Genomic DNA, 27,600 nt, shown 5'->3' on the forward strand with positions numbered 1-27,600 from the left:
GGATTTAGTGGCATCTAGCAGCATCTGCAACCAATGGAATACCCCTCCCCCTCCCCCTCCTCTGTGAAAGGGCCAGTGTTTGGATTGTCCATTCTGGGCTGCTGTAGTAACATGGCGGTGCAACATGGCGGCCTCTGTGGAAGAGGACCCGCTCCCTATGTATATATAAAGGGCTCATTCTAAGGTAACAAAAACATAGTTCCTATTTTCATGGGATTATACACTAATTAAAACATATCTATGAATATTGTATGCCAAGTCTGTTCTGCTAGATGCCACTAAATTCTACACACTGAACCTTTAATAAACAAACACAAGAGTGGTATTCATGTTTGCACTCAACCTCTTTAGATATAAAGAGAAGTATCGCATTTCCTTTAATGTAAAATTGTTCCTTTAGGAATTCTAAATTTTGCCATTTGAAAGCAAATGTCCCTGAAGGAGTTATAACAGTAACATGTAAGATGTTATTCTTTGCAATTTCAGTGTATGCATACACTTATGTGTTTCTTGCGTATGCAGATGGATAATAGCCTTAGTCTGTGTAATCCATTATATCTCATCATGTAAAGTTGGATTGCCTCATTTAGATTGATATACTTTGGGCCATATGTTACAGCAGGAGCTCCAATTACAAATTCAATTGTTTCTATAAATCTCACTAGTGCTATAGCTGGTGAAATGAGATGCCATATGGCCAAAAGACACCAAAATACACCAAAAGTGATTGCACTGGATTCACTGGGATTCTGGGGACAAGAAAAAGCAAAATCAAATTTAAAGCAACTGGATGAGGTTGAGTTTCAGGCTCGTTTGCCTGTGGGGCTTTTAATCCCAACATTAATCTAGATTACATCCACATCTGGCATGTTTCTGCGTGCCTCCACATCCCTCTTGGACCCCATAGTGTGGCTGACCACTCTTCTCAGAATAAGGAGCATGACCCCACCCGTTTTGGAGGCCACCTCAGGATTTGACAGAGGATGAGAGGATTGGTTTATCTCAGACCTGAAGATGTGAGGTTAAGCAGAGCTTCATTAGTTGTGCTGCATTACAGAGATCCCCTCATCTACAAACTGCAGATTTGTAATAAGACATGGCACCCTTCCACGAGTGGTGTAATTGTACACATGAAAACAAGGAGGTGATGTAAGAAGGGGATTGTCACAGAATTGTTGTTCACAGAATACTTATCTGTGTGTCTCGCTGGGACAGCTGTTTCTGTTTCTTCTTCTCTCAGAAATGTTCAACTCTGATTGAGCATCCCGGGTTATCCAAGGAGATTAGACCTTCATACCCAGAACACACCAAAAAACTACAGCCCAGAAAATGGATTTCTCTCAGATTACTAGGAGAGCTTTTATTTGGAGCATTGCAAAGTACATTTCATGGTTGTTAGCGCTCATTCTCTCTCGCTCACTCACCTTCTCTTTCTAATGCAAATACTTTCTTTCTCCCCATCCTTTCATGTCCTTTCTGATTAAAAAACAATTTGGATCATAACTTCTGCAATTCCTTCACACAGTTTACTTGGAGTCCATAATAGAGAAAGGAGAAACCATCATCATTTTGAGTCCAAGCATACAAACATACATGAGAGACAGATTTACATCTTATATAGGCCAAAACTCAAAAAATCAGTTTGTTTATATTTTTTCTCAGATCATGGCTTCAAGCTTCTCAAAAATAAACTACAGTAAGAGGAGCACTTATCTGATTTCATGGCAGAAAAGTATACAGTATGAGACGCATTTTCAGTTCATACTGCAGGCAACATATTAAAAAGTAATAAGAATATAACTAAAAGTTGCGATTGGGCTTAGAAGTACTTTCACAGTGGAAGGAAAAGCAACTTTGGATTGAATATTGCATGTTTATGGAAGCAGACAGTTACTAATATTGCTGCGGTGCAGAGGCTTTCTGTTCAGACAAACTGGACCATCCAATTTAAAGGGCTTCAGGAAGTCTTTCAGTTTCTGTGCAGTCTACAGTGTGCACTTAGATCAGATGCACACTTGTGCTCCATATCAGTAGACCAAAGAGCAAAAGAAATGTTGTTTATTTAATCTCCTTTTAGCCAATGCAATATAGACATGTTCACAACCACATGGGAAGTGATGCCTTTGAGGAGATGGTCACTTTGGAGTACTTTTACTGTATGCAACACAGAGTTAAGGGGACTCGTACAGTATCTTCTTGTTGGATTGAGTCAGCCAGTGCGAGTACTGTGGTGCTCATTCAGAAAGCTGCTGCTGGCAGGCCATGGTTATTATTTCCTGCAGGATCACCGCCTTTCCCTAACAGAGCCAGAGACTCTAGTGAGTGCATACTATCCTTTTCCAGACGTAATCCCAGTCCAGGCGGAGCTGAGTCCTCAAGCCCTCCTTCACCTCCTCCATCAACTCCCGCTTCTGGCAGCTCCCCACTGGCAGCAGCAGCAGCCGCCGCGGCTGCGCACTCCTCTTTGAACAATCGGTCATGCTCCATCTTTAGCTCTTGGTAGGAGCGGGAGAACATGTGAAAAATGGAGGTAGCGGGGAAGGCCATGATGAGGATCCCACTGAGGATGCTGCTCAGCGCTACAACCTGTCCTGGGATGGACCTTGGCACCATGTCGCCGTAGCCTACAGTCGTCATGGAGATAATTGCCCACCAGTAGGAGGCGGGGATGCTGCTGAAGTCATGAGTGCCCGTGAGCTCGCTTTCAGCCAAATGGACCAGTGGGGAGAAGAGGGTGACGGCCACGCAGAGGAAAAGCAAGAGGAGGCCAAACTCACGGGTGCTGCGCCTGACAGTCAGCCCGAGCGTCTGCAGGCCAAGGGAGTGGCGAGCAAGCCGCATCACATAGAGAATCCTTAGCGCCCGCAGGATCCTCAGCACCAGACCCAGCTTGTCCAAGTAGCCCTTACCTCCTCCTGGCCTCTCGTGCTCCATGGCCGGGTCCTCCTCTATCACCACCAGGGACACATAGTAGGGCAGGATGGCCATGGCGTCTATGATGTTGAGTGGCCCGCGGAGGAAGTCCAGCTTGCTGCGTGCCTGAATGAACCGCAGGATGAACTCCAGGGAGAACCAGGCCACACAGACTGTCTCTATGATGAACATGTTGTAACACTTGGAGGAACACTCACCCTGAGGTAGAGAGAGGTTTGGGGAGAATGGGAGTGAGAGACAGAGAGATTGAGAGGAAGAGGAGCGGGGGTTTGACATAGAGCAAGATAGATGGGGATGATGGCATGGGGAGATAGAGAGAAGGCAAAAATCCTGAGGTCAGATAATCACCGTTGGTAATCATTAATAAATCATGAGCTGCAGTCACTCAGTATGCTAAAGCTACTGCAGCCGCACTGATAGATAATACAGTGACACAATCAATCAATTATTTAATTAGGGCAGGTTTCAAAGATTAATATAACAGTGGAAGTGGTGACAGAAAGCAATCAGGCCTGTACGCTGTCCAACTACAGTGCCAAGGAAGAGCAATGCAATAAAAAAACAGAGATTTTGGCACACAGAACCTGCTGTTAACTGACCCTCTTCTTCAAAGCTTTGTCACATCACACAGCTATCTCTGTCACTCAGGGGCGTAGGTTTGGCTTTAACTTTGGTAGGGACATTTTTTTGTTGGACAGCCAAAATAATTGTGCATGTGTACCTGCTCTCTATCACTCTTTGTCTCGTTCATAGGCACATGTGCGCACACACATGCACACATAAAGAGCCTGACTCTGCAAAATGTTTACTTTACTGAATATATTTTTTCACTGATTTTTTACATTTTATTTTTTTGATAGACAACTATAAACCTGAGACCAAAATTCATATTTAAAAATAATATATCATAGATTGTCATAATAAATGTTACAATAAAGTAAATATACAGAAACCTGTAGGTAATGTGCTGCTTTGTAACTCGCTGCTGGAGGGTTTTCAAACCTCACCTGAGATTCTGTCCTTCCAGTTTGTGGATTTGGGCGACACAGCTGAAGAGATTCATGACAACACCACAGTGATGCTCAAACCTATCTTTAAATCATCTCGATAACTTCTATTTGTATTATTTTTCATTCAACTCCTAGACCTATGGCAAAACCTTTCACTATGACATCAGAGTTCACCTGAGAGGCTGTAGCTCACCTGTCTGTGTGTCTCTGTGCTGCTCAGGCTGCTGCTGACGGGATTTACATAATGAAATGATGCCTGACAGTCACAAACAAATCAGTTGGACAAGCTGTGGCTAATTTAGCTAATAAATAACGTTCATGTCTTAATATGTAATAATAACTGCTCTTGATCCACTCATGGAAAAGGGGAGAGATGGCATTAAATATTTAGTAAATATTTCTCCCACTAATTTCAAAGATAAATGTTTATATTGATAACAGATCATTCTTATTAACTAACCTCAACTGCTACTGACACTTTGGTTCTTTAAAAAGGACCAGATGTCTTCATTTGCTTTTGGGAGAAATTTTCACCAACAGTAATAAAGTTGTTTCATTAGACAGCATGTCTGAGCAACAATCACAAATTAGCAAACAACACCTAACGCCTGAAATTAAATATCGAATGATCTTAGTTTTGTCCAGTGAAGTCGTTTTCAATTCTGTGATGTCTGGAACATTTACACTATAAATACTAATCGCTTCAGATTCTCCACCTCACCGACTCCACTACTGCTGCTGCTGCCGGGCTGCTGCTAGTCAATAATGCGTTCAGCCTGAAGTTAAGGGTTGCCAGATAATCAGGTCGAGTATCTCCATATCCTACTCTTTCACTCTTTATTATAATAGCACACTTTTTTGCAGAAATCACACAAACCTGGCAACTCTGCAAAGATCCTACCATTCACATTATGTGGAGTTAAAGCGGCTAGATTGTTTGAGATCTGTAAAATCTGTAAAAATATTGATAGGGACAATCCAGCAACATCTTGATATTGGTAGGGACATATCCCTCCTATCCATACACAAATCTACACCCATAATGTCACTTTCCCTTTTTCTTCAAATTAATCTTTATTCTGCCTCCTCACACTTCCAAACCCCACTGCAGAAAATATTCACGATCACTTAATGTCATCTTTTTTCATACATGGGAAAAAAGTTTGTTTCTAATTAAGCAGCAAGCACCACAGAAGCCAATACAAAGTGTACATGTCCTCTCATAGTTGTTGCTGGCTTAAAAAAATGCAGTGTGTTGAATTCAGAGGGGAAATACCCATCCTCTGCACCTATAAGTTACTTTCAACAATGAGTTTAGAGTCTCAATAGTTAATTTTAATGCTTCTAATGTGTGTCTCCTTAGCATATTGAAAGTTATTGTTCCATTAAAGGAATACTTAGGGTTAAAAGAAGTGGAAACATATTTAAGGGATTTTTTGCCTAAAGTTGGAGACAAACCTGACGAGACGAGCTGAAACCTACAAAGACTGGATAGACCACATATAAAGATTGTTTCCACCAACTGGTAGTCAGGATGGAACCTAAACCCCGTGACTGAGTAATCACAGAGATAACACACTGAACGTTTACTCAGTGATGGCTGGAGTTTTGGCAGCTGACTACCCCAAAAATCCCGCGAGAACAATTACACAATTCTTGCACCAAAACAAACTTGGAGGGCGGGTCACTTGTACTGTTTATATGCAGGGCAATTTGCACTGAAAAGGAAAAAAAAAGAAAGGAAAAAAGTGCAGAGTTTGGGTATTCCAAATTACCACACTTGAAGGCGGGTCAAAAAGCTTGCCGGTGTGGAGAGGGGGTCGAGATGCGAGAAATTCTATCTATGGGGATAACGGTGAACACTTTTGGACTGTCTCTCCACAAAGGCATTCATGGTGTTGCACACATTTGTACACACAAAAAGTGACAGATAAGCTTATCTCTTTATCTCTTTAGCCTATCACACTTAGCAATGATGGTGGCTACTTCTTTGTCTCATCTCAGAGACAATCGCGCTACACCCTGTTGTCGATCTTTGGATCTTTTGGATGCAGTAACTGATAAAGAAAGTGGTGAGTTGTAAACAGATTCCTTCGAAACTTCAAAACGTCCCTTCTGCAATTGATTGGCGTGAAACAGATACTTCATCCATATTTTTTTTAGATAGTATACATGTTTCTCAAGTATTTTTTGTGGGTGATATTCAATTTTCTGCCAGAATTCCTTACTTTTTATGAGCAAAATAACATTTTATCAGAGTATAAGACCATTATTATAATGGGGGACATTATTTGTGTGTCCTCTCAGCCTCTTCTTTCATTAGCTTCTCACCATTTTCTCCACTTTTCTCATTGTTCACTCTCTACATTCATCTCTTCAGCTCATACTGTGTGTCTCATCTATTTCCCTTCCCTCTCATTCTTCTTTTCTCTCCCTGCCACCCTCTTCTTCTCCTCCTGCCTCTGTCTCCACCTTCTCATTACTCATTCTGTTTCCTCCTCCATCACCCTCTCCAGACTCCCTCCCTCTCATCCTTCATTCTCTGTTTGTCCCCTCACACAGCTCTCTTTCTCCTTTAAATCCTTCATTTGTTCAGTGTTCCTCTAAGTGTAACACAACTCCCTCCACTGTTTCTCTATGCATGATGTACCTTCACGTGCGTGTCCCATTCTTCTCGATCTCATTTATCACACCTCTCTGTCTCTCTCGCTGATTCTCATCCCACTGTGACTCTTAGCCTTTTACTTCATTCCCGCAGAGTTACGTGTATCTGGATAATTTGTAGTGTTGTTTGCTCCCTTTGACAGGCAGTGATACTGTTGAATTGGAAATGACAGTTTGACTTTGGAACGTGTCCCCTTCATCCATTCATGATGCTGGTCGTAGTAATAATAGTAGAAATCTTTTATCACATACTGTATCTGTTATTGTATATTCTGCATCTATCCTTTATTTGAACTGCAATGGTCGCTTTAGTATCATTTTAGCCCATTAACAGTTTCCCCTTAAAACTGTATCCATAGATTTTTTTGGCCACTCTTGGGGGCAGGAAAAACAAGTTGCAAACACAATTGACACACAGTACTATCACCTTATAAAGCTCATATTGATAACTTGTTAGCAAACAGCTGTTTATTTTATGCAGCATGTAGCATAAAATGGGTTCCTCAGAATGTGTTGCTGAAAACAGCTGCAGGCTGTAAAACCAAAACAATGAGCTAAAAGAGGCTAAAATGCTCTGTAGAACTCAAAGTTTGGGCCTACACTTGATGAAAATGCTTCACATTGGAGTCTAATCACCAAAATCTTTCTCATTTGCTAAATAAATATTCTTATACACCTAAAGTGATTTCTCCTTATTGAATTGAAGCAGCATTTCTGGTCACCTAACAAATGTAAGTTCAGTATTCATTCTCCTTTTTAGCTCTGTTTTGGTCTCCACCGACTCCTGAGGTGAATATCAAGCTCTTTAGCTGTTAAATGCTTCACTATGTTCACCAGCTAGTCACTAATTGCTAGTCACACTGTTTTTTTGCTGAAAGTGAGGTTGGTACAAGTGAAGTTTGCTGACCCAAAAACCAAAACAATGAGCAAAAAAGGCCAAAAGGCTCCGTAGAGCTAGGGGAAACTGCGGAGTCAAGTAATATGACTGTGTAATAATATAACACAGTCATTTGATCCATTGTTAATGTAACAAATATTGATTGATGAAGCTTAAAAAAATATATTAAGAAACAAATAAGTTTCTTAATATGACCCATTCATTTCTGCATATAAATAAAATGATAAATATCCATTTTGTTAAATTCATCATTCACTCCTTGTTTGTTAAGGGATATTAAACTGGTCCAGAGAAGCCGTGTAGCAGTTGTCACTGCAGCAGCACACACAGTGAAAAGTGGAACCACAATGCCTCCATCTGAACAGGCCATGATTTCCTCAGAGGTCCGAAGGGCTGGCTGGGGGATATTTGTCCCTCAAACAGAGGACATTTACAAAAGGAAAAGACACATTCCCATGTTGAGAATTACCACTTCAATAAATCTTTTACTAAATATTAACCTTTACACCTGTCCTCTTCCTTGATCTTGCCTGCATTCCTCACGTTTATTCTCCTGCTGCACTCTGGGATTTCCAGCTGCCTGTCCTGTATCAATCTTTCAGACACTTTCTCCCCTTCGGCTTACATGTTATGTCTCTCGTGTGCACTCTCTACCTCTCATTTATTCCCCTCCTCTCTGCTCTTTCACTTTCTCGTGCTGACATTAGGGCCATCAGGGCTTCGTAGTGCTGTTCTCACCTTCTGCATGAAAGGCCATTTGTTACAGCTAGAAGCTTTTTACTTCTGTCTCTCTTTCTTTCTTCTCACAATACCCACTATCTCCCTGACCTTATCTTGTCTGTATGACTCTTTGGAACTAATGTCACTGACAGCTCATTTCAGCACAGACACTGTTCATGCTACCAGCTGCCTCACACAGGATTTCACACTATCCGTATTAACACATCTCAATGTCAAATTAAGACAAAGACCGCAGCAAGGGTACAAATCATTGTAGAAGGCATTTTAGGGGCAGGGACATTTGTAGTAACCACATGGGAAACTGCTGTATCGTTATTACAGCCTTTTTTCCCCAAATGTTTCCAAATGTTTCCAAATGTTAACGCTACAGAATCACACAGACAGGAAGGTGGTCAGTCTAAAACTGGAGATAACAGACACACAAAAGAAATAACATTTGACCTCACTCCTACCTTTGTCTCCTTTTGAGAATGGTTGGCCAATAGCCTTGAATACCTGCATGAAGAGGAGTGTTTTTTATGTATATCCTACTACATTTATACAAACTCATTTTCATTGTGCATCTTCTTTTCTTAAACTTCATAAGGAAAATCTCCTTTATCCATTAACATGGGAGGTTTTTATGTGGGAGATTTGCACTCCATTATGATCAAATGTCAAAAATGAAATAGAAAATAAAGTTAAAAAGTCTACAGAAACCAGCCTATTACATTGTGCAGTATGCGGGTTTGACTGATTTAAAATGTCCTTGCAATAGGTGAGAGATGGATAACATGACTATTTGTGAGATTCTGTCTCATTTATTCACAAAATACATCTGAAAATTGTGAATAAAATCATCTGAAATGGTGAGGTCTCTTTTATATGATTTACTGAAATCAGGTAAAAACATTCTCGATGTAGGTTTTTGACGTCTAAATTGAACTTCACTAAAAATCCACCATATTTCAGGGAAATAGTGGGTTTGAGGCAATGTGAGCTGAAAATGAGAATGGCTAACATCCAAAATATTGTTAAATTCATTCCAGATCCTTATGTTCCTTGTAATTTGTATTCTTGGGAGGAGAAAAAAAGAGATGAGATGCTGTGCAATGTGAGGGAGAGAAAATATTGTCTCTTGTTTTGGAGCAAAATGCTGTATCCGATATCTAAGAATATAAATACAGCTTGCCATATTGCAGTCTATACTGAATGATTTTTATATTGAAAAGCCAATGTTTGTCTGTGACTTTGCAGTGTAATTGGATGGTTTTCAGTCATCTCCCTGATTAAACATCTGGCATTTATTGCATAATTATGATCATTTTCAGTGCGTTACTTTGATGTCAGCGTTTGCAGTAATGGCTGGGCAGACAGTCAGAGAGCTAGAATTGATGAATCATAGTATATTCCTCTCTCTCTCTCTTTCTCTCTCTCTCTCTCTCTCTCTCTCTCTCTCACACACACACACACACACACACACAATTAATTGTGATACAGGAAGAGATTCAATAGCAAAAAGGATTGATCTCAAGTACAATGTGTGGTGCAGGTTTTCACTTTCAGCTAGTGAGTCTGCACCTACACACGCACACACTCCTTCCTCTTAATGAAGGTAGAAAAACCCCAATTCTCTAATTTGGGGTGAAGGTAAGCCTACAGTTTGTGTAAAAATCATTACTATTCAAGCATATGATGACTACTGCTTGCCGCATCTTCTTGTTTTCCCAGTATCGACTGAGTTTTACATTCTTGTTGACAGCCTCCCATTTTACTCTCTGCTAGTGACCCATCACTGCGCAGTGAGACAGCCGCTGGATGCCTTGATGGCAGGGTCCATGGGTTTGAAGTGTAAATGCGTCTTTTTCTTGTTGGACAAGAGAAAGCTTCTATTGTTCTGAATTATTAATGTGTTTTTTTCAACTTGTGAATCAGATGAAGCTCCACATTTCATTGTCTTCAGTTGGCAAATAGGATGACTCTTACTAGATGCAACTGCTGTACTATCCCATTAATGATATAGAGACATAAACTGAAGTGCACTGTGTTTAAAATTTGGTTATCACTCTAAGAAGTACTCCCTGGTGTTTTGCTCTAACTTTAAATTTAATTCTCTACCTCTTTCACAGTATGTCCCTTACGTTCATGGCTCTCTTTTATCTCTCTCTCTCTGTTGGGCTCCGTCTTCCAATCAGACGAAAAGCCCCCCCATGACGATCGAGTAATCCAACTGGACCAAAAAAGTTTGGGTAGAAAGGGGAACAAAAGAAAAGACAAGATTCAGCCCATCAATCAGCTTTACCTTGCAGCAGACCTTGAACATACAGTACTTCGCACTACTGAACACTGCTTCTCTATGCCGCTATACTGACCTTGTGCTTATTTTTAAAGCTTCTCTGAAGACGAAGAAGAAGAGAAAGGAGGAGAGAAAGAACAGATGGCGACAAGAGAGACAGAATGACATGAAGGAGGAATAGGGGGTGTGGTTGAACACCACACCACTGGCCTTCACCTAAAATACAGCACATCAAGCACTGTGTTCACTAGTCATGGGTTATTAAAGGGCTTGTATCGTGTGACACTTCCATCCATCATCAGGCTGTTCCCCCTGCAATCTGATAGCTGCATGTACGCATACCGGGTAAGGCATGCAGTTGTGCTGCTTGCACTCATTAATTTGCAAGAATCCTTGATACGTATTATGATAGAGGAGCTACAAGCAGCCACTCAGCCCCCTAAGACACACTGTCCGCCGACTATAATGACACTTGCCTCCATACACTGAGCGCCAGAACACTGACATGAGTGTGAAAGCAGAATTGAACAGTTTTATCTCCATATGAGGTGGCAATAGAGGCTGCAGACTGTCCCATCACTGACAAAGAGCAACAGCTTGTTTGCGCACAAACACCCTAATGGAGAAAAATGAAAGAGTGAAATGTGAGGCGAATAGATAGATGGAGCAGAGGAAAGAAGAGAAAAGATGAGAGGAGGTGGCTAAGCAGTGTAGAGGGATAGAGGAGAGGAGGATTACAAGATCAGTTGATGAGGAAAAGATGAGGTGACATCTGAAGCATAGGGTTCCCTTCACACCCCATAAGTCTCTGTTCTCCACCTGTCATATACTGAACACGCGTGCATACACACACACACACACACACACACACACACACACACACACACACACACACACACACACACAGAAAGACAGAGAAGACTGAAGCAAATAGATTTTTCAATTTCCAGTTTGTTTGTTAAGGTCTTCCAGGATTGTTTCATTGAACATATTGTAGGACGAAAATGGTTGTGCATTGTTGAAAAAGTAGTATTGAAAAATAGATTAAATACGGTCACGTACGCTCACACAAACTACACACACACACACACACACACACATTAAAATTCAAATGAAGCCAGCAGTTTGTCTCCAGTACAGTAAAATGGTTAATGTTTCATCAAATTCAAGATGTTATAGGAGCATGAGCAATGTACTCAAACACACACAGCAAAGGACCCACTTTTATTGTCACAACGCTGTGCAAGCAATAAGCTAAATATATACATCTATTACAACATGTTGGAAATGTCTCATCAATTTGTTGCATCAGTAAACATATCAGAAAATAAGATTGAAAAGAAAATGGCATACACATCCGCTCCATGCAGGTTTGCTACTGGCTCTGTATGCTGTGTGGAGGAATGCAAAGGCACAGTGGAAAGAGTGTGTTGACTTCAGTTATGACAGGGTGGAGCAGCAGTGTGAAGAGGGTGTTTGATTTTGTGGTAGCCGCAGGCAGAATGTGATTCTGATGTGCTGCAGTGACCATAACACTGCAGGGGTGGACACCAGCTGCTAAGTATATAACTTCAGGGAATAGAGCTGCTATATATATATATATTATTTTTTAGGTTTTATTAAATCAACTACAATTTGAAATATCAAAAAAAACTAAAGAACATTATGAAGGTGGACTAATTTTATAAATTTATATAATAAATTAACTAACATAAATTAACTCCTTGTTTTCTGAGCCAGCTAACTTCCAGTTAGCTCTCTGCTAACCTGAATGGAGATAAATCATTTAATCGTGCAATTAACAACTTATTTATTACTTAACATCAACCACAAACATCAATTTGAGAAAACTGCCTGATGAATTAAGAGACAAAGGAAGTGTCATGCTAGAGGAGGATTTCCTACAACCCACAAGTTGTTCTACGTTCTACTGAAAGGCTAATGACTTACTTGACGTAAGCCCTTTGCTCCTCTAGAGATTGTAGGCCCCTGACCAGTGTCCTTCACCTCATTTGGTTGTTGGTGGTTCTTTCGAGATATCCCCAGTTGAGCCCACTCCCAGACATGTCTGCCTTAAAGGCTTATAACTGATCTATAAAGCATTAGTAAATGACTTCTTACCAATCAATAAAGCCTTTAATTACAGCTTACTGTCACAGTCATCGGTTGTCATTTGTCATTTTTGATTGGTTGCTAAGGTTCAAGAAGGCGAGTGTGAAGGAGAGTGGCTATATGGATGGAGAGTGGTGTGCTGCAGATGAATGCAAGAGCAACTTTTCATTGAGACCGTGATGGACAATGAATGATAACCGTCATCCTTGAAGTGTTTTGGATTAGTTTCTGTCTGTGTCTATTTTTTAACTGAAATGTACTGACACTAATGCCAAGCTCAATCGACTGTTGAGATGAGAAGAGGACTGGAGCTGGCTGGTCCACTGTACAGTTGAATGAGCGACGGGAAATGAGTGGAGCTAGGGCAGAAATCTAGTCGAGTTCACTGGGGTTTCAGGTAAGCTCTGCATCCTTTTCTTGTTGGTTGGCAACTGAAGACATTTTGTGTATATTGTGGCCTGTTGGCAGCTGGTACAGCCATAAGGCTCATTTGTAATTAAACTCCCCAGACCTAACAACAAAACATTTAACCAGTAGTAAGTGTGCAGTGACACTTAGAGACCCCTTATGAAGGGTGTTGTATTTGGCAGTGGTACCTGAAATATATTATGATAGGTCATTGAGACATTTTTCGATCCAGAGGGTCCTCCAAATGAGGCCAAGAAATGTAGCCTTCTTTAGCACAAATTTCCCACAGTTCATTGCACATCAGTCATCTGTTTCATGGTGTATTCAGGTGTTTGTTATCATCTGGTAAATCAGGAAACCAGGTTAATAACATGGTATTATCTAACTTTCCCACCAAATTTCCCACTAGTTTTTACCACTTTGTTGGCTGTTTGATAGCAAAATCATAGAGGTGAACCTTGAAATGTATGACTTTTCTTGACAAACACATCATTAGTTAGGGTCTGGTGATTCTTATTTGGGAAGGAGGCGCTACTTATGAATGTCAGAATATGACAATTATGATTAAAAAGTCACAACCTAATATCGTGAAGATCATAATATATCAAAAATTTAAAAAGAAACAACCAGAAGTCTAACAATAGTCCTTAATTGTAGATTCAGGAACGTGAACTGTCCTCAACAGCCACCATAACAAACATATTCAGATCTAAGAAGCTCCACTGCATTGTGTTTCACTCGTCTGTTATACTGTACAATCCCATCCTGGCATGGACAGGATAAACACCTCATACTTTGCTGTTCTCTCCCATAATCCCACTTGGCAGCCATGCTGCACATGAGACAGAAGGAGCACAGCCCATAACCAGATAGGCTGTAACAGGCATGGAATCTGCTCTACACTGATACAGTCAAACAGAATACATGCCCGCAGACATAAACACATAGAAAATGCATGCTAATTATTTGTGCGTGTGTATTCACACACATGTAATATAAATGCTCTAATGGAGTCTGGTAATTAAGATACAGTGCAATTATACAAATATTTACAAATCCTTATGCGGTTTGAGGGTGTGTAAGATTGAAAAAGATGTTTACTTGGCTATACAGCCATGACTGCAAACCTGTTATAGCAAGAATTGGGTCACACACACACACACACACACTTTTTTCCTTGTTCTAAATCACCTTGAATCATCTATTTCACATTATCTCAGTTCTTATAATAACCGCTATAATCTGCAGCTACTGTAAGGTCAGGTCCCTCTGACCTTACAATGTGTCTGTAAGTGTGTGTGTGTTGTTAGTGACATCTAGTTACCACCCCTCTCTTCTTCTCCGCATCTCCTCCCTCCATCCTCTCCAGCTATCAGCCTTCCTGAAGTCTTATTTACTTTCCTTGACTTATAGTCACTCTGACTGCCAGCCTGAGTCTAGCCCTACTGAGCCAACAGAGTTTACAGACACAGACATCTATTTATGCTCAAGTTCATTTAATGGAGGCTTAAATTATGAGGAGGGGATGATAAAAAAATGCAGCACATGAAGAATGCATTCCTAATTTTGCACCCCTGTTGTTAAACACACAAACGAGGCTCATGACGACGGCGGTGCTTTGTCTTCACAGCTCAGCAGATGTAGCAAGCTGTCTATGCAATGCGGAAAGACAGAGTACACACACACATGAACACACACACACAAACTGAGACATTTAAAGCCCTTCTGTTAGTACTTTGCATCTGCTGTTCCAGTATGTGTTTCACATCTCAGGTGTGGAACTGAATTACCTTCAATATGATTATATGCTGGGAAGGACTTGGATTGTATTACGCTACAACAAAACTCATAATAGTTTCTGTTTTTTGTGAAGATTATTGTTGACTGTCTTGCTTGGGGCTGCAGGGGAAATTCATTCATGCTTTCAAGTCCAGACAGTCAAAAATGTTGGATCCCAAATCACAACTCCCCCTCAGAGAAAATAGTTTTGGAAACATGGCTTTGTGGATTCACATAATACAATTCTGCACAGTTAGCCAGAAAATCTTCTGAGATTTCATCACTTTGATCTATTCCAAATGATTCTCAATGGATGTGGACATTGGTGTAGAAGGACAGATAAGAGAGCAAACTTTACTCTCAGTTTCAGGCTGTAGGAGATATGACAAGGAACCCTATCATGGCAAGGGTTTGTTCACCATTTCATTTGTATTGTACTTAATCAGTATACTTGTATTACAGGCCTTACCATGAATATCTGAGAAGCAGCTCTGTGGTCAGGGATGTCATGTAAATTAGCCTAACTGTTAAACAGCCTGTCTAATAAAGATATGAGAGTGCAAGTGAGCTAGTACTGGGTTCACAGGGATAGATCACCATGGTACTTGTTATGGCTACAAGCTGACACATATTTTCCTTACCAGTCACACTGGTAATTGAAAATTTGAAAAGGAAAGCAGGTGATCATATTAATAATTTATTTTAGTAGTAGTAATTTTAATTACACTCAGAAAAGGATTCTTGACAATGGATGTTTCTAGGTTATCACTCCAGGCTACAACATTCATATTTCATCACTGTAGCTCTGTTAAAACAGACTTAATGTGGTAACACGCTATTACATAAACTGACACTATGTACACTTTTACCTTAATGACATTAACATGTGTTGTTTCAAATGTAGTATGCTATGCTATCAGCAGTTCATCTCTAAAGATCATCTCTAGCCTCTGCAGCAAATGTACAATCTCTGTCACAAATCACTTTTAACTCTTCTAATGTTCATGTAGTTGAGTCAGCTGCAGAGGACATGCATGTAATGATCTCTCTTGCTTTGTCTGATCCTGACATATCAAACCCTATCTTTCAGTGATCATGAAAAGATGATGTTGCGATCACAACAAAAGTTGTTGTTACAGTTTTTGCAGCTTGTCAAGATCATGGAATAAGACTAACTTATGTTCTCATGATCAAGAGGGAGCAAGAAAATGAGTTCATCAGGAGATCAGAAAATATTTTGCTTGTTATTGTGAGTGAAGAACTAAAAAATAAAATCTCTCTCTGGCCTTCTGTAACATTGCGAAAATTAATTTATTGTAATTGTTATTAACAGGATAGTGGTATCAGTCTTCACAAGCATCAAACTATAACTATAATGTCAAACTATTCCTTTAAGAGCCATAATTCCACAATCATTAATTTATCATTTGTACTTGTATGGTGAGAGCATGCGAGCATGTCTCAGGAGTGTGTGTGTATGCTCTTCCTTATGTGCCCAGGTAATATAGTCTGTGTCTGAGACACTCTTTAAACTTTGAACATCTCCTCTAGGAGGAAAGACGAAGGAGAGGAAGGGGAAAACGGAGGCTTCATGCCTGGTGTAGTGTTTACATCCTTCCCTCTTTCTCTCTTCTCCTTTTATCTTTCACTCCTCCTCCTCAGACTCCTCTATTTCCTCCCTCCCATTCAATACCTAAAGACCTTATCTTCCCTTCAGACGTCACAAGACACATTATCTCTGTCTCGCTATGTCTCTCATTTTTTTGTCTCTGAATAGAATAAGAAATCACATAACTGTCTGCTCTCTCTATAATCACTTGCCCAGACAGGATCTATGGTTCAAATAGATTATTGACAAGTCTCTGCTTGAGAACAAGTGGATAGTCAATCAGAAAATGTGACAAATCTCACAGTGTGAAACTTAAGTCATGCAGTCAGCTACTCTGCTGCTCTCTTTCTCTCCATCACTGTCTCTGTCCCTCTCTCTCCAGATACTGGTGATTGATGCCATGGGACGTAATTATTGAACAGCAAATCCCACTCCAATTTATGGCATTAAGACATAAAACGGCCACTTCAATTACTCCCCAGGCCAGACTATGACTGAATTAGGAAAAAGAGAGCAAATTTGATGAGGCTGTCTGAAAATACTCCATTACCCGGTGAGAATATTAAAGACATGAATCGGAGTGACACTTGATGAGAGTGAAACACTTTGATGAATATGTGGTAAAATGAATGCAGGGAAAGTTGCTGCTTTGCTGAAAAGTTGGAATCAGAAACACATGCAAAAGGAAGTCTGTGTCTTCGGTGGATGTTTGACATTTGAACAGCAGCAAGACGTAAACTCAAGCAGGTTATCAATGTTTGCTGAGACCCGCTGCTTTCCAGGGAGAGTAAAACTGCATACGCTCTGTTCTTTCCAATCTAAACACTGTTTCTGTCCTGCCAGAGATTTGACTCAGGGAGATTAGTGGGGTCAGTGCTGGGTTAGGACAGAAATCACAGTAGAAATGTATCTAATGAACAGCAGGCTCTAGAGTGAGGTTCTCCTAATAATCCTTACATTAGGAACTATGAGATGAAAAAGAATAATTTAGCCAATTTTGTTAAAATAGTGAAAGCAAGGTAATTGTGGTCATGGCAGGAGCACATATCTTTAGTCACCTTGGTTACCGATGCATGCTACATTTTCTACAGAGTTTTTTTCTTTTAAATAATGACCAAAAGCTTAGCCTAACCTTAAAGCTGCTATATAAAGTCTTTTTATGGTAAAAATGGATCAAATGACTATGTGTAATGTTAGAATGGTCGCTCTTAGTGACAAACCCACAGAAAATTATCACCAGACTGCAGTTCCCCTTAAGCATCTTTCAGTTTATTGTTAGCAGCTGTTTTAAGCTAAAAGCTTAAAGTCACTGTCGGCTACCAGCACCAAACAGACGACAGACAAAGTTAGCGGCTAACTCATGAACATAATGCATTAAGCAGCTAAAGAGCCAGATATTTCTCTCAGGAGTTAGAGGACACAAGAACAGAGCTAAAAGTGTGCTTGAAACACAACTCCAAATAAATGCTAATAATGTTGCCCTGTATTTGTTGGATGTGTGAATAGTGTTGGCTAACAAATCTGCATTAATAACTTTTTAAGGTGATAATACGTCAATGTTGTGTTTACAGCTTGTACTGGTGCCCCCAAGTGAAAAAAATCAATTAATGCTACTTTAGCCAAACTTCTAAACTTTATAAATGTAGCCTTTAGCCAATTACAAACAAGTGAACATTGAGATACTGTAGTATTTTGATCTGTGTTGGGGGAATGCAATGTTTGATAATTCAAGCCAATGTTATTTTATCTAGATTATATTATCTGCAATTTAGAGAGAAAAGTCATTGCTATGACCGCTGACATTTTAGTATATTTTTGTAACAAATTAGAACATTTTGTACATTCCCAGACACTCAAGTCTTAGTCTAGTCCTGTTTCTTACTTTGAGTTACCCATGCTGTCAGATCCTTTTAAGTCCAAAATGTTAAGTCAATGATGTCCAAGACTGCATTTTAACTTCAGACGTTACAGACCTCCAAACTCCACTTGCAGTTTAACCTCCCTATCTGTTTGGTCCACAAATCAAACACCGTTTTAACCTTCTGACTTTCATATCAATATTTCATACATCTGTTTGCATTTACAAAACACATCAAGAAAGGACTGGGCTTCTAGTCAAAATGTCATAACTGTACAGAGTCTGGAGGAATAATAGTGGCTCCTGAATGATGTAGAGTTTTTACATAAAGAGCAGAGTGCTTATACAGTGGAGAGATACACACCCACAGCAGGAGATGAAGGAATGACAGAGTGGTTATTATCAGTGGGCTTGAAACTGAGCCGTAAGATAAAGGCCCCTCCCAAAGCATTTAGCTCATAGTGATATGCTGTTTGATAGAAGGGATCAGCTGAGGACATGCAGAAACACATTACATGGAGAAAGGCAGAGGAGGGAAAGAGAGGAAAAATGAAACAGTGTTTATCTCTTGCTTTCATTCCACCAGAATCTCACTCTCATCCGTTCTCCCTTTTTAATTCTCTCTCCGAAGCATATTCTATCTCTCCGTGTCTCATTCTCTCCCTCTTTCGGACATATCCTCTATTTCTTCTCTTCCTCCTCCATCTTCCACTTACTTTATCTCTCCTTTCACACTCCTTACCCAAACAGAGGCAGGCAGAGAAGCAGGATGAATGATGAGTGGATGAGGGAATTTTGGCCCGCTCCAGCACAATGCAGAGCAGAGACAAACAGCAGAGCTATGTGAATTAAAGATGACAGGAATCTTACTGCTCCTGCCTGGGCAGGCTAGCCGGACACTTCGGACTGTGTTTGGTAGCTGAATGCAGGAGAATAGTTTGAAACTCAGGAGTGTGAAGAGAGAAAAAACACGAAAGCAGCAGATGGATTTGTTTACTTTTGGAGGGAGGTGCCATCATCTTTCCAAGAATGAGTATAGATATGCAAAGAGATGCTTGAACGGCCTCACACGCCAAATATGTCCCTAAAACCCACAATGTCCTCACAAGGCAAGAGTGTGCTGGCCCCTAAGGGCAGTTTGATTCCTCCCATGGAGCTCCACTGTCTCCGTCACTGCTACTGTGTTTACCCGAGAGAATCACAAACAGTAAAACCCAATTTCCTGTTTACATCCGAAATGCAATCTTGATTATATACACTGGGATATACAATCTCTTTGCATTCAGCAACAATAGTACTGTGTTTGTACCTGCTGCCTGAAAGTCTGCTTGCCTGTGAATTCTGCTGTACACCTGCATCTTTTGCTGAGGCTCCTGTCATTGTACAGATAATAAATCTACCAGAGCATCTGACTCTGCAAGGCTTTTCTCCTCAAGGCTAATTCATACAGATTTGTCCTATCATATGCTGTAAAAGGTCCATATCAAAGGCATCACCCAGTCCTACAGGTTTACAGCATCCACTGAATCACATACATGGATTCTGTCTAATCCTGTACGCAAGCTCTTCCATCTGTGTCCTGTGACTGTTACCAATGACTGGACTCCTCCTGGCAGGGTGCTCAAAATCCTCTCTTCAGCCTTTACAACTAATCAAGCCCTCTGCGGCCGGCACTCTCCTCCGCCTTCCTAAATTCTCCCATATCACACCCTCATGCACTCGATCCTTTGACTGCTCATTTCAAAATCAATATGGGGGCACTGACTTCTCAGAGCTGCCGTTGAACAGGTGCACAGAGTTTTCCTGCAGGCAATCATTCTCAGCACACGCATACAGTAGGACCTATATATACTATCCATACTGTTTCTTATTTAAAGTACTGTATGGGCAACCTTTTTCTGATCAAAGATGTGTCTCTGTAGATGGGGGCAACTGAATGAAAACATGGAAAATCTTCAGCCTGCAGGTGAAAATGTATATATAATGTCAATTAAGTAGCAGGAAACCAATAAAAACCTGCAAGCGGAAACGCTGCGGTCACATTTTAGTTTGAAGGGAACAGAAGACTCGAGAGCAAATGTGTACAAAATTCAGAGACAGCCGTATCGGTTACAGTGGATGAGTTCATTACTTTTGTATGTGCATGTGGCTGTGTGTTTTTACTTTGTGTAAATTTGTGTGACCGGTTGTGTGTCTACTCATGCGCTCATTTTGTATGCGTGCGTGTGTCTTTCGTGAGAGTATGCCCATTTCATTAGTCCCCAGTGTTTACTGACAGATACTGGACAGGCCTCAGTGAGCAGCTCGGGCTTCATTATCCCACGCTGCTATGGGGAGACACAGATCACAGGACATGCACGGCCAACACACACACACTCAGCGCTGCCCCGCAGGGATTTTTAAGAGGGTGTGACGACAAAGAGTTATTATTTTACTGAATTTTGAAGCCCAACTATTTAAAATGTCTGCCCAGACCTGAAATGAATAAAACAACACTTGATTCTTCTGTCATATACACTGATGCACAGTAGAAACTTTTCAGCATTCATAGTGTTGGAGATAACGCCTAAATGAGCATCCAGTTTGTAGGGCACTACGATTTCTGTGGGAAACACGGACTGAATAGTGGAATTTGATAATAAAAATGGAATCAATTGTATAATGTGGAATATTGTGCAATTTGCCAAAATGTGGATGCAATTTATAAAAATCAGGGTTTTCCCAACCATTATAAGACTTAGGCACAGTGCCTTAGCATTTTTTGCCTAAGCTAAATGAACAGAAAAAATCTATGCTGAGAGTCTCTGTTGTGTTTTGGTGTCATTTACAGGTGTGTTGCTTCTGTCCTCTGCTGTCTGTGTTGGAGTTTCACTGAGGGCGGGGTTCATTCTTTCCAGACTTGACTCAGTATTTTGATGTCAGGAATATTATTTATTTTGTTGACATTTTAGATTTGTTTCCAGTGAGCTATTATTGAGTGTATATAGTGACTTTGCTGTTGTAAACTTTACTGTTGCTGCTCAAGAAACAATATTTAGTTATATTTAAAATACAAATCAATTCTAATCCTGCTCTGAATTTATTTTTGTTCTTTTTTTAAAATAATAATTCAAAATTATTATCAATTCTTCAGTAATGAAAAAGAATTAAGAATATACTATACTATATACTTTACTACACTATTAGCCTCATTTTACCAATGTTTTTTTGTGATTATTTTATATATTTAATGTATATAATGTGAAGGAGTACTTCAGGCCATAGCGCTTACATACTGTATCTGTTTCACTTCCTCATGCTAATGTCTGAGTGTACAGTGTATTGAAACACTGTCTTTGATTAAAAAATAGTGAAATGTTGTGTTGCATCATTACAATCTCATTGATATACATTCATTTCATTCAATGTATGATTACATTCTGAAGACTTCCTTATTGAATTGTTGAAATTGTATTCAGAAATTCAGCAAAAAATAAAACGGAATCTGGAAAAAATTAAAACAGGCCCTAGTTTGTCATGTTAAGTTATGAGAAGCTCTATTCCTCTGATCATGAAATGTCATGATCACCGTGTCTTTGAGCGGGAAAGAACTGCAGGAAGAGACAACTGTAATCACTCACACCACTCGTGATAAATCTCACCGACAGACAGGGTCGCTGTAGGTGTCACAAATCTTGAATTTATGGCCCATGTTCAAGTTTAAGAATTATAATTGATTATTTAGTATTAGGCAGACTTGGACAACACACTATGGCACACTCACCCTGTTCTCTTCCTCTCTGAGGTCTGGCATGGTGCTGATACACAAGCTGACCACAGTCACCGCCACCATGATCACTGACATGCAGGCGAAGATCTTCCCTGGTAAGCCAGACTGTGGATTCTCCACCATATCTCTCAGCCAGTTCATGACTTTTCGGTACCTGGTCTCCTCCACCGTCACACGCTGCATGGCGTTTCTCTGCCTGCACTCCTCCTCTCGCCGCTCCTGCTCATGTACCTCCTCGATGCGCGTGTACATCTTCCTTTTACAGCAGCGCTCCATGTAGGCCATCTCCACGCCCCAGTAGGTAAGCTCGTCATGCAGGGAGAGGACACACATCTCCCGCAGCAGCCGGAGTTTCCCAGCAGCCAAGAAGTTGAGGATGACCCTGAAGGCCGAGGGCGAGCGATCGAAGAAGAACTCCTTTCGAGCTTCGTCATAGTCGTCGCAGACGCTGGCGATGTCCTCAGGTGACCGGCAACCACAAAGGCGGCCAAGTCGGGTAAGGGGGAATTGCTCCAGGGTGCTCCAGGGGAAGGTGTAACGGTTTCCCCCAACGTTGATCACTGCCAGCGAGCCGTGATCGATGGACACAAGGTCTTCCGGCCGACGGATGAACTGGGCCCTCTTGTAATACACACCCTGTAGAGAGAAAAATGAAAAGCTTCAATGCATGAGCAGCTGTACCACAATTACTTTTCAAAAACTTTGCTGCTGATTTATTTCTTTTTTCCTTTCCTTTTTTTTTACTTTAGTGTTTTTTTTTTATCATTAGAGACAATTTTATTCATACCTTGATGGTCTCAGTCTCAGGGATCTCAGTGAAGATGCGGTCAAAACTGCTGTCATCACTGACGGACAGATTGCTGAAGTCATGGTTGGCGTTGCTGATGATGGGCATGGCAGCATCTGGAAAAAACGCTGCTCTGGACTAGGCAGCTCAGATCAGGTAATGAAGATAGAAAATGTTTAAAGACTATGCCTGGCTTAACTTTTCAGTCTCAGGACACAGCAATCCTTTTCGTATTGCAGCTTCCAATGGCTTACGTTAAAACTTGCTCTTGAGAAAAGCTTTTTTGCCACAACCAGGGTCTACTGAAGACAAGCTGGGAATAGAAATGACTTTCAGTCTTTTTGGTCTCATAACAAAGAGTCTTTCATCACTGACAGACAAGCTATGGCTTCGGCTTCCAATCAAAAGAGCAAAAAAAAAAAAAAAAAAAAAAAAGTTTTGGCGTTGCCGTCAGAGGTCCACAACAGACTCAGCTGACATATCAGGATTCAGCAGCAGATCAGTGTGTAATCCCAGTCTGAAGCAATAGTCTGAAAAAGGAAAGCCTGAATAGAGAGGAGTGGGGTAGGATTGATCAGTGGCTGATAGCTGCAGGGGATGAGCTGGATGAGTCAAGGAGCCAAATGTGTAGCACTGAGGTGTCCAGGGACTGAGGGGGATCCTCTGTGTCACTGCAGCAGGATTAGGGAGGGCCTAGACACACGGTGGCATCATGCAGGCGCTGACAGAGAGAGAGACAAAGAGAAAGAGAGATAAATGTCAGAATGGAGCATGGATGGACTGAGATTAGGGGGGTGTCACAATATAGAGCAAGAATAGGCAAAGAATTGCAAAGACAGATGGTGTGGGAGAGCGCACCTCAATGAGACGAGACTGCAGTGCTTTATGCTCCTCCCCCCTCTTTCACTTGCTTTTAGTGAGAAACAATACAGACAGACACATCAGCTCTGCTGCCTTTAATGGCCAAACACTGTGGTCAGCACAGGACTTTAAAGGGCAACTTCACCAATTTTCAAGTTGATTCCTATGGTTCTAATATGGGAAGTATCTATGAATGACATATATAAACATATAAAATATCCCTCTACTTCCAGCTGCAAATCTTTGGAGATCTGCCTGGACTACAAACTGCTTTTCCTCATATTTTGTGGTCATGCCTTCAAGAACTGTCAAGGGGGGGTCTTCCAAAACATTCCCTTGGGCCATGTTGTTTTCTCGCTAGCGATAGGGAAGAGCAGACACTAAAATATCACTATATTTGGAAGAAAACTAGTTTCATGATATAATGTTGGGATCAGAGATGTGGCGCTGCTGTTACAAGGCCAAATATTGTGCTGTGGAATCAGAGACAACAGAGTATGGAGGCTGCTGCTGAGTTTCTTTTGGATAAACTTTGAATCTTGAGCCTCGGGTGGACAGAAAAGCTGAATCTAAAATGCATTTGGAAAAAAAACTAGTGGCGCCATCGTTACCAAACATTGTGCTGTGGAAACAGACACAACAGAGTGTGGAAGACGATCGTGAGAAAGAAAGGAGACAGAACCGCGCACAATGCATTCTGGTTGTTGTAAGATTTACCCTTTTAGAGTGATAAGGCAATCTACAGCCTTTTTCACAGTTTTTTCTAGTCATAGGGCACCCATTTTGAAAATTATTCAACATTTCTACCACATAATTCACCAAGTTTTAAGAAATAATCATTTTTACAGCAGTGAAATTCGACTTTAAGAAATAGCAAAAGAATTTACACTCAAATCAAAATCCATTAAGGGCTAGCTGGTTTACTTACTACGGGTGTTAAAAACATTAGAAAAGAACATTCAGGTTCTGTGATGTTATTCACACTCCGAGTGAATATTGGCTCCTGTAGATGGGCAGCAATCCTAGCAACAGACACTGAAACATGGGGTCCAAAATGTTGTTCTTGGCAACATGGTCGCCCTGAAACTTATTGGCACCGTTAGTCATTACAGTTGCCCAGAATGTTTCACTGTGTAACAAAGCTTTAAACAGTTTTGGTCGATTTCAAACTGGGCCCTATTTTACAGTATTGCTACTGACTAAAATTGTGTCTATTTTCCCACTACAGAGTCACTCACCTATGTCAGTGTTTTACACATTAAGACTGGCAGCTAACAAAAAGTCAAGGTGGACATTGAAAAGACTGGAAGCAGAAGAAGAAAACACAGCTGATATTTTGACCTGTCATTGCAGGAAATGCACAGGTGTTACTAATAAACTTAATAAAGGCTGCATTCCAGTTAGTCATCGTTAAGGCAATTAAGTACATCTGTTCTTTTCCTGCTAAGTGTCTGCAGTGAAAAGTTCTAATACAACTATTTACCTATACTACATATCTTATTAATAATACTGTAACACAATTTTACATTTTTGAAGGTGGGTTTTGATATATATTTTAAATGATTTACCAGACACCAATAGGAATACATTCCACCAGCTCCACAACCTTCAGAGATGAAAGCCAATCTGCAAGGTAAGGTGGGGAATGACGAAAGAATACAGTCCAAGTTGAAATAGCTGGAAATATCTATCAAGACTCATTGTTCTGTAGCTTGTTGTATCCACTTGCAAACAACACAGCTGACTTACACTCACCGGTCACGTCATTAGGTACACCCGTGCAACGGTGTTCCTAATATTTTGCCCCCCTCATGTATGGTAATGGAGTAGACAAAATATTAGGAACACTTTTCAATATAATGCACTTTAATACACCACCACCACCACGCACTATCACCTCAATAAGAAGCATTAAGTAGAACTATCACCTTTCTGACAATGTCAAGAAAAACTGAAAATGTATAGGCTTCATAAAAGTGGAATTTATGGCAGAGCTGTATTGTATTGGATTGCATTAGAATGCACAGGCCTAATAAAGTGGCTGCTGAGTGTATATTTGGGCAGCTGCCTTGCACTTTTCCGCTGCCAGCTTTTGAGAATTGTTGAGAATTAACTGTAAAGCTATAATAGATTCTGCACACATGCCAAGCAATTTACCAAAGCAGAATCTCTAGGGGCAATTCCATACTTTTCTACACATTTCTATGCACACACGTAGATACAAGCTTCTCTGCACACACAGTGAACAACATTCATCTTGTCACCGTGACTAGCCCTGACTCACAATCCTGACGGTGAGCACAGCGTGGTGTCCTGAAAGACGAATATAGACCTTCAGTCTTACAGACTTCTGGGTTTGTCAAAGTTACACTAACACCAAATACAGTATACTGCTCACTAAAATAAGAATATTATCAGCAGATTCTTCTGCTCAGTAGCCAACTACAGTAACCACAGGCTTATTGAATGCGTGAGTGGACAGAGCAGACAGTTTGAAGCATCGGACCGCACCATCCTGAATTGGAGGAACCAATAAATCACTTCTGTCACGATAGTGGTGTTTCATTTCCACCTCACAGAAGGAGGAGAGCATGATAAAGTATTTATTAATCGATTTGTATTCCCTGTAGATGTGGCTGGTTTTTCCTACGGGAAGTTAATTGAAGGAGGTGTTTTTAGCAGCACACTGGTATTATCAGCTTTGCTTGACCTTCTGGCTCTTGCTGGATACATATGACAGACAGTAGAGGAAGGAGAAGGGGGGAGGGGTGGGATCAACTTGTTTAATTACATTTAATGGTTTAAATTGTTACTAATTCATCTTAATTTAATAAAAAAAAAGTACTGTCAAACTAAAACAAACTAATATTAAAGTTGGGCTATATGAAAATGTGGACAGATCAATACATCATATACTCATTTATTTTTGTTCATGTTGTCGGTTGTTTTCTCTATGACTTGAGGTCATATTGTATTTAGCATTCAGTCAGTGAGCTTATATTATATTCATGGGCATCTCATATGGATCGGGTTGCTTTAATGTATAGGAAAACTCCTCTCTCTCTCTCTCTCTCTCTCTCTCTCTCTTCCTCCAACTTACAAAAGCATACACACACACACACACACACATACACACACACACACCGGGTACCACGGAGCAATTGTGCGCCCTCATCAAGCCTAGACCTTTGATTGAGCTTTGTTAAATTATATGATTAATTAAGATCTCATAACCAAATCGTGTTTACAAAATTAATAATTTGCGGGAAGGAAAACAAAAAGTCAAATTCAATTGTTGTTTTGAGGGCATTTTACACCTCTTTCTTATGTTGCAATTGATTTAAAACAGGCATTTATTTTGCCTTTAAATATCTAATAGACCTATTTAAAATAAAATGCTCAGTGTAACAATTTGTCATGTTGCAATGTTGATGAGGTGAAAAGACACCAGCATTCCTCATTTTATGTACTGTGTCAACACACATTACAACTTCAGACAAATATGAGGCTACGAGCACAAACCCTGCAGACATCAGTATAACTTATGAAGAGCAGCTTACCATCCTTTGCCCCGCACTCATCTCCAGACGGCCAAACCAGCTCGGTGTGAAATTTCTGTCGCCTCGCAGTCCCTCCGATCATTCAAAACCAAATCAGGGTGTCAATGACCCTTCTTCACCGTCACATGTTAAAATAACAGGCATACCTGTCCGGCATCCGCATCGTTCACACCGGTGGAAGGCGCACTAACAGTCTGGACATACCACAGATGGACGCGGGTAAAGGTTTGGTGCGCCGTCTGAGCTGGAAGTGTCCCGTTACAGCTCAGTGAGTGGTGCTGCAGGAGGAGGAGGAGGGGAGGGGGGAGTCAGGGCAATGGTGCGCAACAGAGCAG

The 27,600-nt window shown here is 40.7% G+C and overlaps 1 protein-coding gene across 2 annotated transcripts; it reads right to left on the reverse strand.

The window, feature by feature from the left end:
• Positions 1 to 1,330: 1,330 nt before the first annotated feature.
• On the reverse strand, positions 1,331 to 27,600 carry kcng4a (potassium voltage-gated channel, subfamily G, member 4a). Of its 2 annotated transcripts, none has more exons than XM_042411288.1 (4): positions 27,266 to 27,600; positions 22,845 to 23,565; positions 22,052 to 22,693; positions 1,331 to 3,132 (listed from the first exon to the last, which is right to left on the reverse strand). In XM_042411288.1, exons 2-4 carry the CDS (start codon positions 22,950 to 22,952, stop codon positions 2,239 to 2,241), a joined length of 1,644 nt encoding a protein of 547 aa, XP_042267222.1. In that variant the 5' UTR covers positions 22,953 to 23,565; positions 27,266 to 27,600; the 3' UTR covers positions 1,331 to 2,238. The 2 variants fall into 2 exon arrangements, with proteins under 2 accessions (XP_042267222.1, XP_042267223.1); XM_042411289.1 differs by lacking the exon at positions 27,266 to 27,600 and adding an exon at positions 24,944 to 25,038.

The sequence above is a fragment of the Thunnus maccoyii genome, chromosome 5, assembly GCF_910596095.1.
Source record: "Thunnus maccoyii chromosome 5, fThuMac1.1, whole genome shotgun sequence".
In the NCBI taxonomy this organism is placed as follows: Eukaryota; Metazoa; Chordata; class Actinopteri; order Scombriformes; family Scombridae; genus Thunnus; species Thunnus maccoyii.